The 14048-nt window shown below is 33.1% G+C and overlaps 1 protein-coding gene and 2 pseudogenes across 4 annotated transcripts in view; 1 reads left to right on the forward strand and 2 right to left on the reverse strand.

Annotated features, from left to right (window-relative positions):
- The window catches only part of TM9SF2 (transmembrane 9 superfamily member 2), a 47624-nt gene that overhangs the window by 24512 nt on the left and 9064 nt on the right, over nucleotides 1–14048 (reverse strand). For all 4 annotated transcript variants that reach the window (XM_006909388.3, XM_025044976.1, XM_025044977.1 and 1 more), the window contains 3 exons: nucleotides 8160–8227; nucleotides 6187–6280; nucleotides 2657–2784 (listed from right to left, as the gene is read on the reverse strand). In XM_006909388.3, coding sequence (XP_006909450.1) covers nucleotides 2657–2784; nucleotides 6187–6280; nucleotides 8160–8227 — 290 coding nt within the window. The remainder of the gene's footprint in view (nucleotides 1–2656; nucleotides 2785–6186; nucleotides 6281–8159; nucleotides 8228–14048) is intronic.
- LOC112477788 lies at nucleotides 709–827 on the reverse strand (annotated as a pseudogene).
- On the forward strand, nucleotides 6558–6676 carry LOC112477783 (annotated as a pseudogene).

Raw genomic sequence — 14048 nt, forward strand, 5'->3', positions numbered from 1 at the left:
CCCAAAGCACACTGTAGGATGCGAATAAAAAAAAAAAATTACTAAAAATATACTAGCTGTATTATAGTCAAAAGACAACACTCCAGGGCATGTTTTATTTCTTAATTAATGTATGCCTTAGGAAGTAAAATTATGATTTTATAGTCACCCCAGATGTACATTAATGACCTAATAAAACATGTCTCGTCACATTTAAATGCTATTTAATAGTACCCAATGTACCAAATTTTAGAATCACCTAAACTATTAAGTTGCTCATTATTACAACCAGCAGGCTAGTGGTTTCCATGAAAAAAAACTGTAAAATATTAGAAGCATGAAGGCAATGCTATATAATGTAAATAATTCACATTTTCTGGAGGCCTAAAAAATCAGTTAATTTCTTTAATTTTTTAGAGTGCGAAGACCATTCAATAAATAAATAGTATACTAGCAATATGTTAAGTATAATACCTTTACGCTATCATATCAGAGAAAATACTACATAAGAATTATAGTCCTAAATTTATCAGTTATACAACACCTTGACACAATAACCTTTTCCTGGTACTAGGAAGCATTAAAAATAAACAAAAAAACAAAAACAAAAACAAAAAAACCTTAAAAATATTTGTTTGTTTATTTATTTTTTAGGGGAGGCAACCATTGGTTGACCTCACAGACTGCAAGTACCTTGTCAGCTTACAATCCCTTATTTTTTATTTTTTATGCATACAGCACCTGGTCTTCCTAGGTGTTCTCCCATCCAAGTACTAACCAGGCCCGACCCTGCTTAGCTTCCGAGATCAGACGGGATCCGGCTTGTTCAGGGTGGCATGACCGTACACAAGAAAATTTAAAGAATATAATTTTCAAGTACTACCAGGGAGTAGTAGTTACTTGAATTTATAACTCAAAAAATATTAAATATAATATTTTCAATGTGATAGAGTAAAAAAGTATAAAAAGAGGACTCAAAAGGATAAAGTTTGAATGCTTGGCCCCAATATTTTACCATTAAGGACTCCTTTTCATTATTTCCCTCTACCCTCCATGTACTCCATTTGAAACAAAATAGTTTGCAATTTAGACACCTATCACAAACTGTTTAGTAAATTTTACTATCAAATGCTTTCTAACTTTGTAAACTATTTTAAGTTATTTATTCTTCGTTATTAAGCATCTGAGCATCAAAACAGTACCTATATTAACTGTATCATAAATTAGTTAAAAATATTTCTAAGTATTGTGAAGAAGTTACAAACAAGAGCCACTTCTATTACCTTTAGGAGCAAGACTCTAAACAGTATTCTAAGAACAGAGGGTAGTGGAGATAGCTAAAAATCACCAATAGGCCTTAAGGGTCATTCTTTCATTTGAAACAAATAAGCAGCTGTTAAGAGAAAGAGAAGGTGAATGGGGCTAATATGTAAATGAAAGAACTGAGCCTTAAATGTCATTGTGAAGGCAGTAAAGAATAACTTGAAGCAAAGAGAATAATACACCGAAGGAAATTTCAATTACTTCTAAATAAATAAATGTATTCCAAGTTATACCAATTCAGCAAATAAGTAATATTCTCATAGAAGCTTAGAGGAAAAAAGCTCTTGGCTTACCAGAAACCAAAGAAATGAGGAGATGGAGGAGACTTTCAAGTTCCTGTTTGTACTGAGGGTCACATGAGAAAGAAGCTGATACAAGTGCAATGTGCAAATTTCCTTTCTTCTAATAGAGCCCTGTCATGGGAAACTCTGTATCGTTCAGGTGTACACCAATCAGGTCTGGCTACTCAGAGTGAATTTCCCTGATCACAGACTAGTTCATGAATAGGCATGTGACCCAAGGTTGCCCTCCCTATGTCTTTTTCGTTTTATGTGTATGGAAGGGAGGAAGGAGAGGAATTGAGGGGGCAAAAGGGAATGAGGCTCCACCTACAAAACTTGAGCCACAGAATCAGGTCATGTCCAAATTGACATCAAAAGTTCCTAACCTCCCTGGATATGAGCAAATGGGTCAATTTGAGATACTGATATGACAAACATTCAAAAGGAAACACATGAAGACAATCTTCCTATTCACCACTTCCAGCATCTTATAGTTTTTAGAAAAGGCAAACACACAAAAACATGTGTAAACCATGACCCCACACAGAATACAGACATTTGTTGTTGGCAAACATCTAGAATAATAATAATAGTTATACCTGACAAGTTGGATTTTGAGACCCTTTTTTAATATTCTTTTTTTGAGTAAGTAACAACTACTGTGGAAGGAGAAATAAAAGTTTTAAATGCTTTTTGATTACAACACAAATTGGTAACGACCTCATTAACGTTACAGCATGTTTATAAAATAAAAAACGGGTTACACAAAGTGTAAGTATTTTCTTTGAAGTAGGTGCTATTTATCAAACATTAAACAAAACCTAAATTTTGTTTTCAATGGTCTTTCTCATAGCCTGCAAGTATAAAATAACAGTATTTTTCTAGAAGACTGACCTAGGTACTTTCCTCTGGCAAGAAAAAGTCACTACTTCATGTTAATATTCATAACAAAAAAGGGAAATAAATTAATTTGCTATATTTTTAATAGAGTCAATGAGGTAATTTATACATTCAGTGAAACAGGTTTCATCTTGAAAAGGAAAAGCCCAAAATCCAAAATCTCCATGTCTTACCAGTGATGTTGATAATTCAGTAGCATGCTTTTTTTCAAGAATTCTAATTTTTGTTTGTCTTCAGCTTTCTCTGTATGGTATGTTTTTGTACACACAGGCTTACAGATCTCCTCCTTATTAAATGTAAACTGTATTAAAATAAAGTGAAAAGTAAATTATAAAAAAATTATCCAGTTCCTTCACATCTATACCATAGAGTAAAAACAGTGGTCTCATTAATTACTTAAGTGCATTCAAATTGATAACAAACATTTAAAAACTGCTCATAGCTCAATCAGATTTAAATTTCAATCTTATTTTTTCTATAAAAACTTCTCATCAATTTTTCATTTGACAAGTAACAGGTTTTATTTTGATAATTTCAACTTAACCCACCTTCTAAATGTAAAGGAGTCCTAGAAGGGAAAACATCTACATGGAGAACAAAATGGAACATCAGTCTCTCCACAGCAATGTCCCCTGATAATGTTTGACATTACGGATTTGAAGGCTTTCTAGTAACAAGCAGACAAGTTTTTATGTCCATATATTCATTTGGTGGAATTTGTTAAGTGGTCTCTCTGTGCCAGGTGATGGAGATTCAGTAGTGAATAACAAACTATGATGATACAAGAAGCCAAATTTGGATGTCTAAAATCAGGGTAAATGTGATTCTTCTTACTTACATTTGAAACAACTGTCAATTTTCAGGATCTTATTTAATAATAAAGTTAAAACAAATAGTAAAATTGAAACAAAAAGTAAACTTGAAACACAAAAATTGATAATTTTTAAACCAAATTTTGAAAACTAAGGATTCCTCCAATTTTGGAGTTTAAGACTTATTTCATGTGTGTAAAAATAATGACATTCACATCATATTATATAATGTAGGTTTACTTTATCGAGACCCATTTATGTCTTAATTTAAAAAATATATTTCCTAGTGTCCTGAAGGCAGTAATTTACTAAACTAACCATGAACAGTTCATAATTTTATACTTTTTAATAAATTTAAACATTATTACCAGGGGTAAAAAAACCCAAATATGCATATGTTTCAATTCTAAGTAGTCCATTCTTTTGTACATTATTTATTAAAATCCCTAAACCAGTTTCTGTGTATCAGCTGATAAATGTTTCAAGTGTAAACCACTGCTGCCACCTGTCAGCCAAGAGTTTTGTTCTGGCTGCATTGCTACTTCTGTTAAGTACTGTTAACTGAGTTTATATGAGTGGTTAGACAGGAGATGAGATTTTATGATCCTATGAATGTGGCTCCAGCTTCACATAACACATGCAATGTATTGCACTGCTGTTTTTCTGACCTCAATTGAAGTCATAGATAAAGGACAGCAAAGCAGATTTGGGATTTCATTTTATTGTTGGTTATTACCATTATTTTTACTACAGCTCTGAAGGTAAAATTCTTTAAAAATAAAGGACAAATAATCAATTCTGAAATCAATACTGAATACTGAAAAATGTAAGTCAATACATTTACGGCTGACTGGGAGAAAAAATCTGATATCTTAGCCCCCATGACTCTGTTCTCCTATGCCTTGGTCTTAAGAAATGCCTCTCTTTAAAATTGGGGCTTAAAGAATTTGTTTTAGCATAAATCTTGATCCTAAAAAATTCTAGGAAACACATAGAAAATATTAGGTGCACATCTTTCTCCATTTTAATATTCCCTCTGTTCTATTTTATCTCAACTCCTAGAACAAAATTAAATCTGAAAAATAAGAAGCCTAAAAGAAGAATCTTTTGCATGAGCAAGGCAGAGTCTTTACACACAAAAGTACTCTGAATGGGATCTTACTAAGGAAGTAATTTGCATTTAAATTCTGCCCCAAAGGGACAAAACTTTTCCATGGGTTTGTGGGCCTTCTCTGTTTACTGCTGTTAAAGGCTGTTTACTACTAGAGACGCCTGCTGTCCCTCAAGTTCACAGAACAGTGTTACTAATGTTCCTCCCCTCTTCAATTATTTCTCAAGGCCAAAGAATAAATAAACAGAAAGATGGGGCTGAGAGTTCATAGAAGTATTTTAAGTTAACTGCACTATTTAATATGTCACTCTCTGCTATAAAAGAATGTGATAACTCCCATAATAACCTTTTAAAATATTGTTATCAGGGAGATGTTAACACAATTAATATGCCTGCCCTACCCAATACTACCCATGTCCATACACTTTGAGTGCCTCTTTTCCCAGTGACTTCTCCCATTAGGCTTTCAAATCTACTGTCTTTGAAATTTTAAAAAAATTATTGGCATGTTTGGGGTAGAAAAATCACAGGTTAGAATATTTTAAGAGGACATACTTATGGTTGAAAATAATAAACTTTAGTGGATTAAACTAGCACAATTATGTGTCTTTTCCTTCAGTGCTTCACAGTATAAGTACAGTGCTGGAAGGAATAAGAGGGCTAATGGGACTAATCTTGGCTCCGAGATTTGATGGACAGATCCTCAGTGTAATAAAGTGACAAGGGAGAGAGATAAGTGTGTTTAATAAAGAAGCAGGGAAAGCAGCTAACCATGGGGTCTAAGCCATTGAAGAGAAGGACGTGAAACCAAGAGAGGGAGCTGTTAGGCTGGGGAATAAAACCTGAGGTCAGGCCATTAAAAGGAATGCTCATGTGAACAGATGCTCAAGGCAGAGTTGAAGAAAAATGCACAGTTCAGAATATGTTAAAGCATTAAGTAAATCTAATTTTATTTATATATGCTTGTACGTGTATGGAAAATGTCAGGAAAGATTAATAATAAGAAACTGTGATGTGGAACTGGGTAGGGGGAACACACTTAAGTTTTCATTTTATATTCTTCTGTACTATTTAATTTTTTATATGTTGATACATTACTATTATAAACTGGTTAAATTTTTCTAAAGGGGAGAGACCATTATTCTTTGTGCAAGACAGCAGATATAAAATGAACAAGAGACTATGCAATGTAGAAAGATAACAGGCTTAAAAGATACTAGATTTAAAAGGTAGAACTATTTTGGGTGACGATGAAGTACTTATATTGAAGAGAATATCTTATATTGTGCTTAGATTGGTTTAACTGATGACCTAAAAATATATCAAAGATGTTCCAAATATATTCAATGGTCAAAATGGAGAGGTTAGCTTCCCAAAAACCCAATGAAAGAGTCCAAGTTGTGCTGTATTTGCTAACAGAGAAAGTCTATGGACACTGCTCCCAAAGAGGGGAAGGAGATGTGGAGCAGCTGGGCAACTTTTCATGACTGAAGCCTGGGTTCTAGGTCTCTCTATGAGGTCAGGCTGGGTGTCTGAGCACTGTCTTTTCGGCTACCACCTTATCATTTATAATACTGGTTGTATTATAAGTTCGTTAAGACAAACTTATCCATGACATATCATGAGAAGGGGAGGGATCCTTCTAAACTGTAACTTGAAGAAACTATTCCTGGATGCAAAAGAGAAATGAATTCCTCCTTAGCTATGACAGCCAAGTTATCTCAGGATTTTCTATAAGAAGAAAAATGCAACTAAATAACATAGAACACTGAATACAAACCTTATATGGTGAAGGTTCAATTCTTTCCCCGAATAATACCTGACCAAGGTTTTCAGATGGGCGTTTTCCTTCATTCGCTTGGCAAAAATCAAACCTGGGGGAAAGAATATTTAAGTTTTTAAATACAAAAGGAAATAATAAAATAACAAACCCCTAGACAATCTTGAGGGCAGATTAGGTAATGATCATTTCAGCGGCTCCAACAGATGAGTAACAAATATATTCATATTTCAAGTTCCACGTACCACATTACCCCTAATCAAAAGAACAAAATATCTGAAAGTTATGCCTTAGAATGCTTTAATTTCTGTCTACAGCCATGCTAAAGAACAAAATATCTGAAAGTTATGCCTTAGAATGCTTTAATTTCTGTCTACAGCCATGCTACCCTGAACACGTCCAAGTCTGTCTGATCTCGGAAGCTAAGCAGGGCCGGGCCTGGTTAGTACTTGGGTTGGAGACCACGCAGGAAGACCAGGTGCCGTAGGCGTTTAAAAAAAGAAAAAAGAAAAAAAGAAAAGCAGGTTGGATTGAAACAAAACAAAACAAAACAACATTTGGTCTTAGCTCCTTTTGTTATAACTTTCCAATCCAAATTTTTTCTTAATAATGATATTTCAGGAAGATATGTCAATTTTCCCTGGGTTTCTATTGCATCCTGACACACGGGCCAACACATCCCAATATGAGAAGCATTGCCAGACCTTCTGAGAATGGAGCTGTGGAAGGGTCATCATCAGTCACTTGTAAGCTTCCCTCTCTGTTGTAATTCCCTTGTATTACTAACCAGATTTAAATAAAGTTCTGTTTTGAAATAATAGCCTACTTTCAGCTTTGCTATAGAAAATTAAAGTTCTGTGTTCATTCTGGAATGATATGGGAGTACCTGAGGCCAGCAAAATGATAGCTACAGATCAGTTAGATTCTTAAAGGAAGATGACTCTCGAGTGATAAAAAACTGGGATTGCGAAGGCCTCAATAAAGACTCTCCATCTACTGGATATAAGAGGTCATTAAGTTTTCCCAGAAAAAGCCACAAAGACTTAAGAGATGTTTGTTTATATAAGAAAATAAAAACTCGAAAAAGCATTCAAGTCTCCAACAGTTATATAAATTATGGTTCATGCATTAATGAATTTTGTACTCTCATACATATTTAGGCATATGGATTCTTATAGGATAGTCTTACTTTCTTGTGTGTGCTTTTTTTCTACAGTAAACACATATTTTCTTTCGAGACTCTCAGACAAATTTAAAAGCCAACTAAAATTTAAAAACTATGTTTTATACCCAATATGGTATAGAGTGGTCAAATGAATAAATGATATTGATGCAACATTCTTATAATATCAAAACATATTATAAGAAATAACCAAATGTTCATTAAAAAGTTATTAGTAAAACAAATCATACATGGACACAAACAAATCTCTACGAAGAAATAATAAACTGCTACTAAAAAAACTGAGGTAGTTGTGCCTTAACACGGAAAGACGCCTACATTATACTCGGTGAGAAAAAATAAGGTGCAAATCATATAATAGTATAAACCTACTTTTGTTTAAAACAAAAATATATAAATGTGGTTGCATACATTAGAACAGACAGAGAAAAAATGTGGAGCAGACATTAAAGTAATTATTTCTGGGGACTGATTATGTGGGACACAGGATTTTGTTTAAAAATTTTTATTATTAAAAATTTAAAGGAAAAAGATGGCTTTTTATCCACTCAGATGAAAAAGAAATACATTGTTCTAGTTGGTGCTTCCATTGTATTGCAAAGAGACATAAAAAGATCACATTTCACATTTTAACAATAAAAAATACCCATTAAAAAATGTTTTCAGGCCATGTACATTTTTTAAATGCATGTGAATTTATCCACAACTGTGGAGAAACTAAAGTTCTAAATGTACAAAATCCTGATGAGTCACACAAAATTTTATATAAAAACCAAGCTGAAGATCTTACGCTGTATATTCATAAGGAAGAACAGATTCCACTGAGTCAAGCCTGTTCACGAATAGTTCTACTTCAGCCTGAAAATAAAGAAACACAGAATAAGAATATAAATAACTGAAGATTAAAACTAAAGTCATGCTTAGAATTGAAAAAGAATAACATGTTTGAAATGTGAAATTTTATGATATGCAACCTACATTAAACAATTCTCTTATAAACTCATTCACTTGAGTGAGATTTACATGTATTACCCAAATAATTCTCAGAGGTGCAAATGTCTCCAATATTTTTTAAACGCTTTTGAAATTCTAAAATTTCTAAAAATTTAATAAGATATTTTAACTAAAACATTTATTACATCAATATAGATGCTGACTTAAAAACCTGTTTTTCAAACTCAATATTTCATTTTGTAGCACAAAAATAATGCTCCCAAGCAGGCAAGAAATTTCTAGATCAACTATAAGAGAAATATACTTGTGTATCACTCTGAAGCAGACAGGAGATGGACAATAACAACATGGTCTAACTTTGGAGGGCTGCTCTAATCAATTTGAGAATGCTAACTACAGGGAAATACCAATTAAAGAAATTTACAAGACCAGATAAAATTCGAAAATGGGGGAGGGAAAGAAAAGCTCTATCAACTTCTTAGGAAATATGGCTAATTTAAAGCTATACCTTCCTACTGAAGCTCCCAAAATTTCTCCAAGGAGTAAAGAAAGTTCCAGTAAATAATTGGTATGGAAGTACTTTCTGGTGCTAACCAAAAACAACTAAATAGGAGCTGTTTACTTGGGACAAATTATTTTCACAGAGTTAGCCTGCTATGGCTGCATCTGGAGTCTGTGATCATTAGGCTACATGGAATGGCATAAAACTACACCTGTCATTTTGATCTCATTCACTAGTGCTGTCAGTAGTCGTGCTGTCTGTACTTGTTAACATCCCAAAAGCAAGTCAAGATGTTTGATGCACAACAAACTGATAATACACTGTCAATGGAAAAGCAGCAAAACATAGCAGGCAAGCGTACAGACTCTGGGGCAGTTTGCCTGGGTTCAAACCCCAGCCAGTTCTATCACTTACTACTTGTGTGACTTTGGTCAAGTTATTTAATATCTCATTTTCCTCAAGAGTGCTTCTGTCTCCTTATCGGCAAAATGGGAAAAAGTTTTTACCTCGCAGAGGTACTGATGAGTTATAAAGTACTTCATAAATACACAAATAAGTAAAACCAAATCAATATAATGATATTCAGAATTGAAAATGCCTAAACTACACTGCTGATCCACTAAAATGCTTATCCAACATTCATGTTATAAAATGGGAAAAAGACATTAACTTTTGAATACAGTACAGAAAACAATATCATATGCAACTCAAAAAGTCTACTCAAATGAAATGACAACTTAATGGCAACACTATCTCAAACACACAACAAATGTGTGTCTTCTTGCGTAATAGTCAAGACTATATTATTGGTCATTTTAGCTAAAAAGATAATGGGATACGACATTTAAGCATTACATCATACTTGAATACACATATGTGTATAACTGTTGTGAAGGCAAAATTCCAGCTGATGGCTTACTCTGCCAAAATGATGCTCACTAATTATAGTTTTTACTGCTATGAAGACACATCAGACTCCAAACACTCTTTTAAATATATCTTAATGAAGACTGAAAGGTTCCTATAAGCTAATCCAGTACACATCTCTAGATTTATTTCTAGAGAGGAATGTAGCTAGTATACTCTACACGACTTTGAGTTTCAAAATGTGAAGAGCCACATTTTCACCATATAAGCTAAATCTGCGAGCTATAATTAAGTATATTCCTTATTCTCAACTTTGTTCAATACGAAGTGATTAAGAACAGGGACTCTGAGCTAACCTGCCTGGGTTTAAATCCCGACTCAGACATTTACTAGCTGTGTAATCCTGGGCAAATTTCTTTACTTCCCTGTGCCTCGGTTTTCTCATTTGTAGAATGGAAGTAATACTACTCCCTGCCTCAAGTGGTTTTTGAGAAGATTCAAGAACAAAATACTATGTAAGTATTTACTATTATGCAGCATTGTCCAATAGAACTTTAAGTAATGATGGAAATATTCTGTCTGCACTGTCAAATATAGTAGCCACTAGCCACACACGGCTATTGGTCACTTAAAATGTGGTTAGTGTGGCTAAAGAAATGATTTTACAATTTTATTTAATTTTAATTATACTTAAGTAGTCATAGGTGGCTAATGGCTTCGATATTATCATAACAACAGAAAACAATAAAATGCTGCTTGGTACCGCTTATATACCCCTCTTCATATACTTATCATTCTTATTCTAGTCACTACAATGTATCCTCTACCAGGAAAAATAACTCTAATGTTGTCAGTCTATCCCAGGGGTTGGCAAACTTATTAAAGGGCCAGGGAGTAAATATTTTAGGCTTTGCAGGACATGCAGCCTCTGCTATTGTAGTGCGAAAGCAGCCATAGGCAGTACATAAGTGAATGAGCATAGTTGTCGCCCAATAAAACTTTATTTATGGGCACTGAAATTTGATCTTCACTCACCACTAAATATTATTCTTCTGATTTACACCCCCCACCCCCAAATCACTTTAAAGTGTAAATAATTCTTAGCTTAAGGACTCTACAAAAACAGGCAGCAAGCTGGAATGGACTCCTACCCTGTCCTTGAGCTCCGGTTTCTAGATATTTTTCAATATTCTTTAAATTCCTAGAGAACCTAAAACAGGCGCAGAGTTCAAAGACCTAATGCTATGTGAAAAATTTTAGAACACTATTCAAGGGCATATAAACTTAGGGTGAAAGTTTCTTCTATTTCTACCCAATGGATGAGACAAGAATTTTTGCTTAGCCTATGATATTCTCTCTGAAGTTTTACAGTACATATTTTGGCTACAGGATTAATAAGACTGAGAGAAAACCCTTTACTCATTGTCTGACTTCTCTCATATCTCCTGAGTCTTAATTTTTCAAAACAGAAAGGTCTTAATCTTTTGATTTGTCTATCTTCCTGATCATGCCAGATGCTTTTCTCGGGACCTTGCCCTACCCTCGTATCTTTCTCAAAAGGTATTTCATTGAGAATTACAGGCAATATTCGAGGTTTAGACATCAAAGTTTCATATATGTATAGAATGACATTGTTACTTTTCATTACCCTTTCTGATCATAAGCATAATTCTTCAATGATAGATACTCTTCATCTCTTTCCTATGTTCTTTAACTAACAACTTAGAGCTCATTATCGCAAAAATATAATTATTGTTTTTCTTCAAATGTACTAACTTGCTCATGACCAAATTAACTTACTACTTTTTGCTCTCTCATATAAATTTAAGAGAGCTTCTGGAAATATATTCTTTTGGCTTTACTTTGTATTACACACAGGAGCTTAATACTATGAAACGTTTCACGTTCATACTCAGCTAAATTTAAGATCCAAATTAGCCTCAAGCACCTGTCCTGGAAATCTGTCTCCACTTTTACTATTCCCCATGAATTTATTCTTTACCTTATTCTGACCTTAAGCTAACTTATACCACTTTAAATTCCAATTTAACCTTTTTAAATAACAATCTTGTCAAAATTTTAGAAATCAAACTCACTGGTTCCCTCTAAGTCTACTGTAAGTCTTGAATAACTATAAGACAGCTGAATGTCTCTTCTAGAAATCATGCTACTCTTTTGTTTATATAATTTAGTACTATTTTAACTGATTATAACCACATTTACCTCATTTTAGTCTATAATTCTTGGTATTTTAGCTAATATCAAATCCCCATTAAATTTACCTTATCTATAGGGGTTTTGGGGGAGGGTGAAGTGGGCAAAGGGTATCAAATATATGGTAGCTGAAGGAAACCGTACTTTGGGTGGTAATCACACAATCGACTATATAGATATCAAATTATAATGTACACCTGAAAATTGTATAATTGTATTGACCAATGTTACCCCAATAAACTTAATTAATTAATTAATTAATTAATTAACCTTATCTGCCAAGTTTTCCTGATCTGGTGAAGCAGCTTCAAATTCTGTTCCTAATAACAAGAGTATTAACAATGCCACCCAACAAGTGTATGTTTTAGCCTTACTTTGTGATTTATAAGAATGTCTACAATTATTAAGGGCTGTCCACAAAATCTTCCAAAATAGCAAAATCCAAAAAAACAATTCTCACAAATTTTTCACCTAAAAACAAAATTTAACATATGGCACATAAATAGGGAACGTGACTTCAGTTTGGAGGAAGCACTGTGTCAGACTGCCAGGTCTACTCTTAACATGAGCTTTTAGGCAAGTAATAATTTTTAATGTGAGTAATGAACAAGGTAATAACTGAAAACGACATAGAAGCTGGTCAACAGTGAGTATGCAATAAGTTAAATGACTAAATAAGCACAGCTATTATTATTTATTATTTTACAGAAAGTAGAATTCCTGAATCTAAATATTTATTAGTATAAGGATCATTCTGAGGGTTTCTGTGAGAGGTCCTCCCTCTTCTCCTTCCATCAAAGGACACTTAAGACAGTAAGCATTCTCAACTCCTATTTATGCCTATTCATTACTCTCTTCTTAGCTATTACTCTAGGGAAGAAGATAATAATTATCAAGCACAATTCTCATAATAACTTTATGAGCTAGGAATTACTTGTTCTACTTTAAGACAAAAAAGTTCAAAAACTGGACTACTACCTCAAAAAAAAGTAAACTCAACTGTTGCTACCATCACTTTTAATTTTTGCTACTCTGTCCTTTTCATCTTTGTCTCTTCTGACACTTTTCCACATTTATTTTTATAAGAAAGTTAGTCCACCACAGATATCATCAATAAATTATGGACCTTTTTCAGTTGTTCAGTGAACTAATCAAAACACACCTTAGATATTCAATTCATCTTGACTAGTTTTGCAGTACTTTTATTCATTCTTCCTTTTTTAAATTGTAAAAATCTGAAAATTTAAGAATCATCATCTCACTTAAAACATGCTAAGAAATGTAAGTTAAAATTAATGATACATTTAACATCATAGAGAAATTTACATTTGTAAATATGCTACATTATGATACTGTATTTTAAATATTGATCCTTCTAGTGAAACAATAAAATTTCAAAAGTATTATAAGAATGAGATCCTCATAATATGGCAGTAGAGCAAATGTTAAAAATTGAGAGAAAAGAGAAAGGAAATGAGACCGCTAATGACTTTTTGTGGTTACAATCAAGGGCAAAAGTACACTAAACCATCATGATGTGCATCCCTAAAAAATACACACACACACAGATAAAACAAATAGAGAAAAATATAAACAACTGTAGGCTCTAGGGGTCTAGGTAGCTATACAAGTGATCATTATACTATTCTTCCAACTTATTTGAATTTTGAAAAATGTCACAGTAAGAGTTGGAAAAAGAAAAGGCTTTACAGTTGAGGGCAGAATTTAGTCCTATGAAGTGACAGGACCTAAATCAAAACAGTAAGAAATAAAGATGAAAGAGTAAAATTTAGTGTGGAAAATGTTCAAGAAGCAGGGAGGATGATTTCAAAAGAAATATTAAATAGGGAAAAATCATAGAATTTGCAATGTATGTGAAAACTTAAGAACACTAACAAATAATTCTGAAAACAAACAAAATAATTCAATTATTGTATTTATTTAATGCCCACAATGTCCTGAACTAGATATTGTGAGTGATAATACAAAACACATTAACATTTGCCTTCAAAGAATTTATAATCCAGATGGGAGACAAAATAAATATTCGAGAAAATAAAAGAGTGACAAAGCTATTTATATATTCTTGGGGTACCTACTCAATCTCTAAGGGATTTAATTTTATCACTAAAATAGCAATGT

This window comes from Pteropus alecto, unplaced genomic scaffold, assembly GCF_000325575.1.
Source record: "Pteropus alecto unplaced genomic scaffold, ASM32557v1 scaffold13, whole genome shotgun sequence".
Lineage (NCBI taxonomy): Eukaryota > Metazoa > Chordata > Mammalia > Chiroptera > Pteropodidae > Pteropus > Pteropus alecto.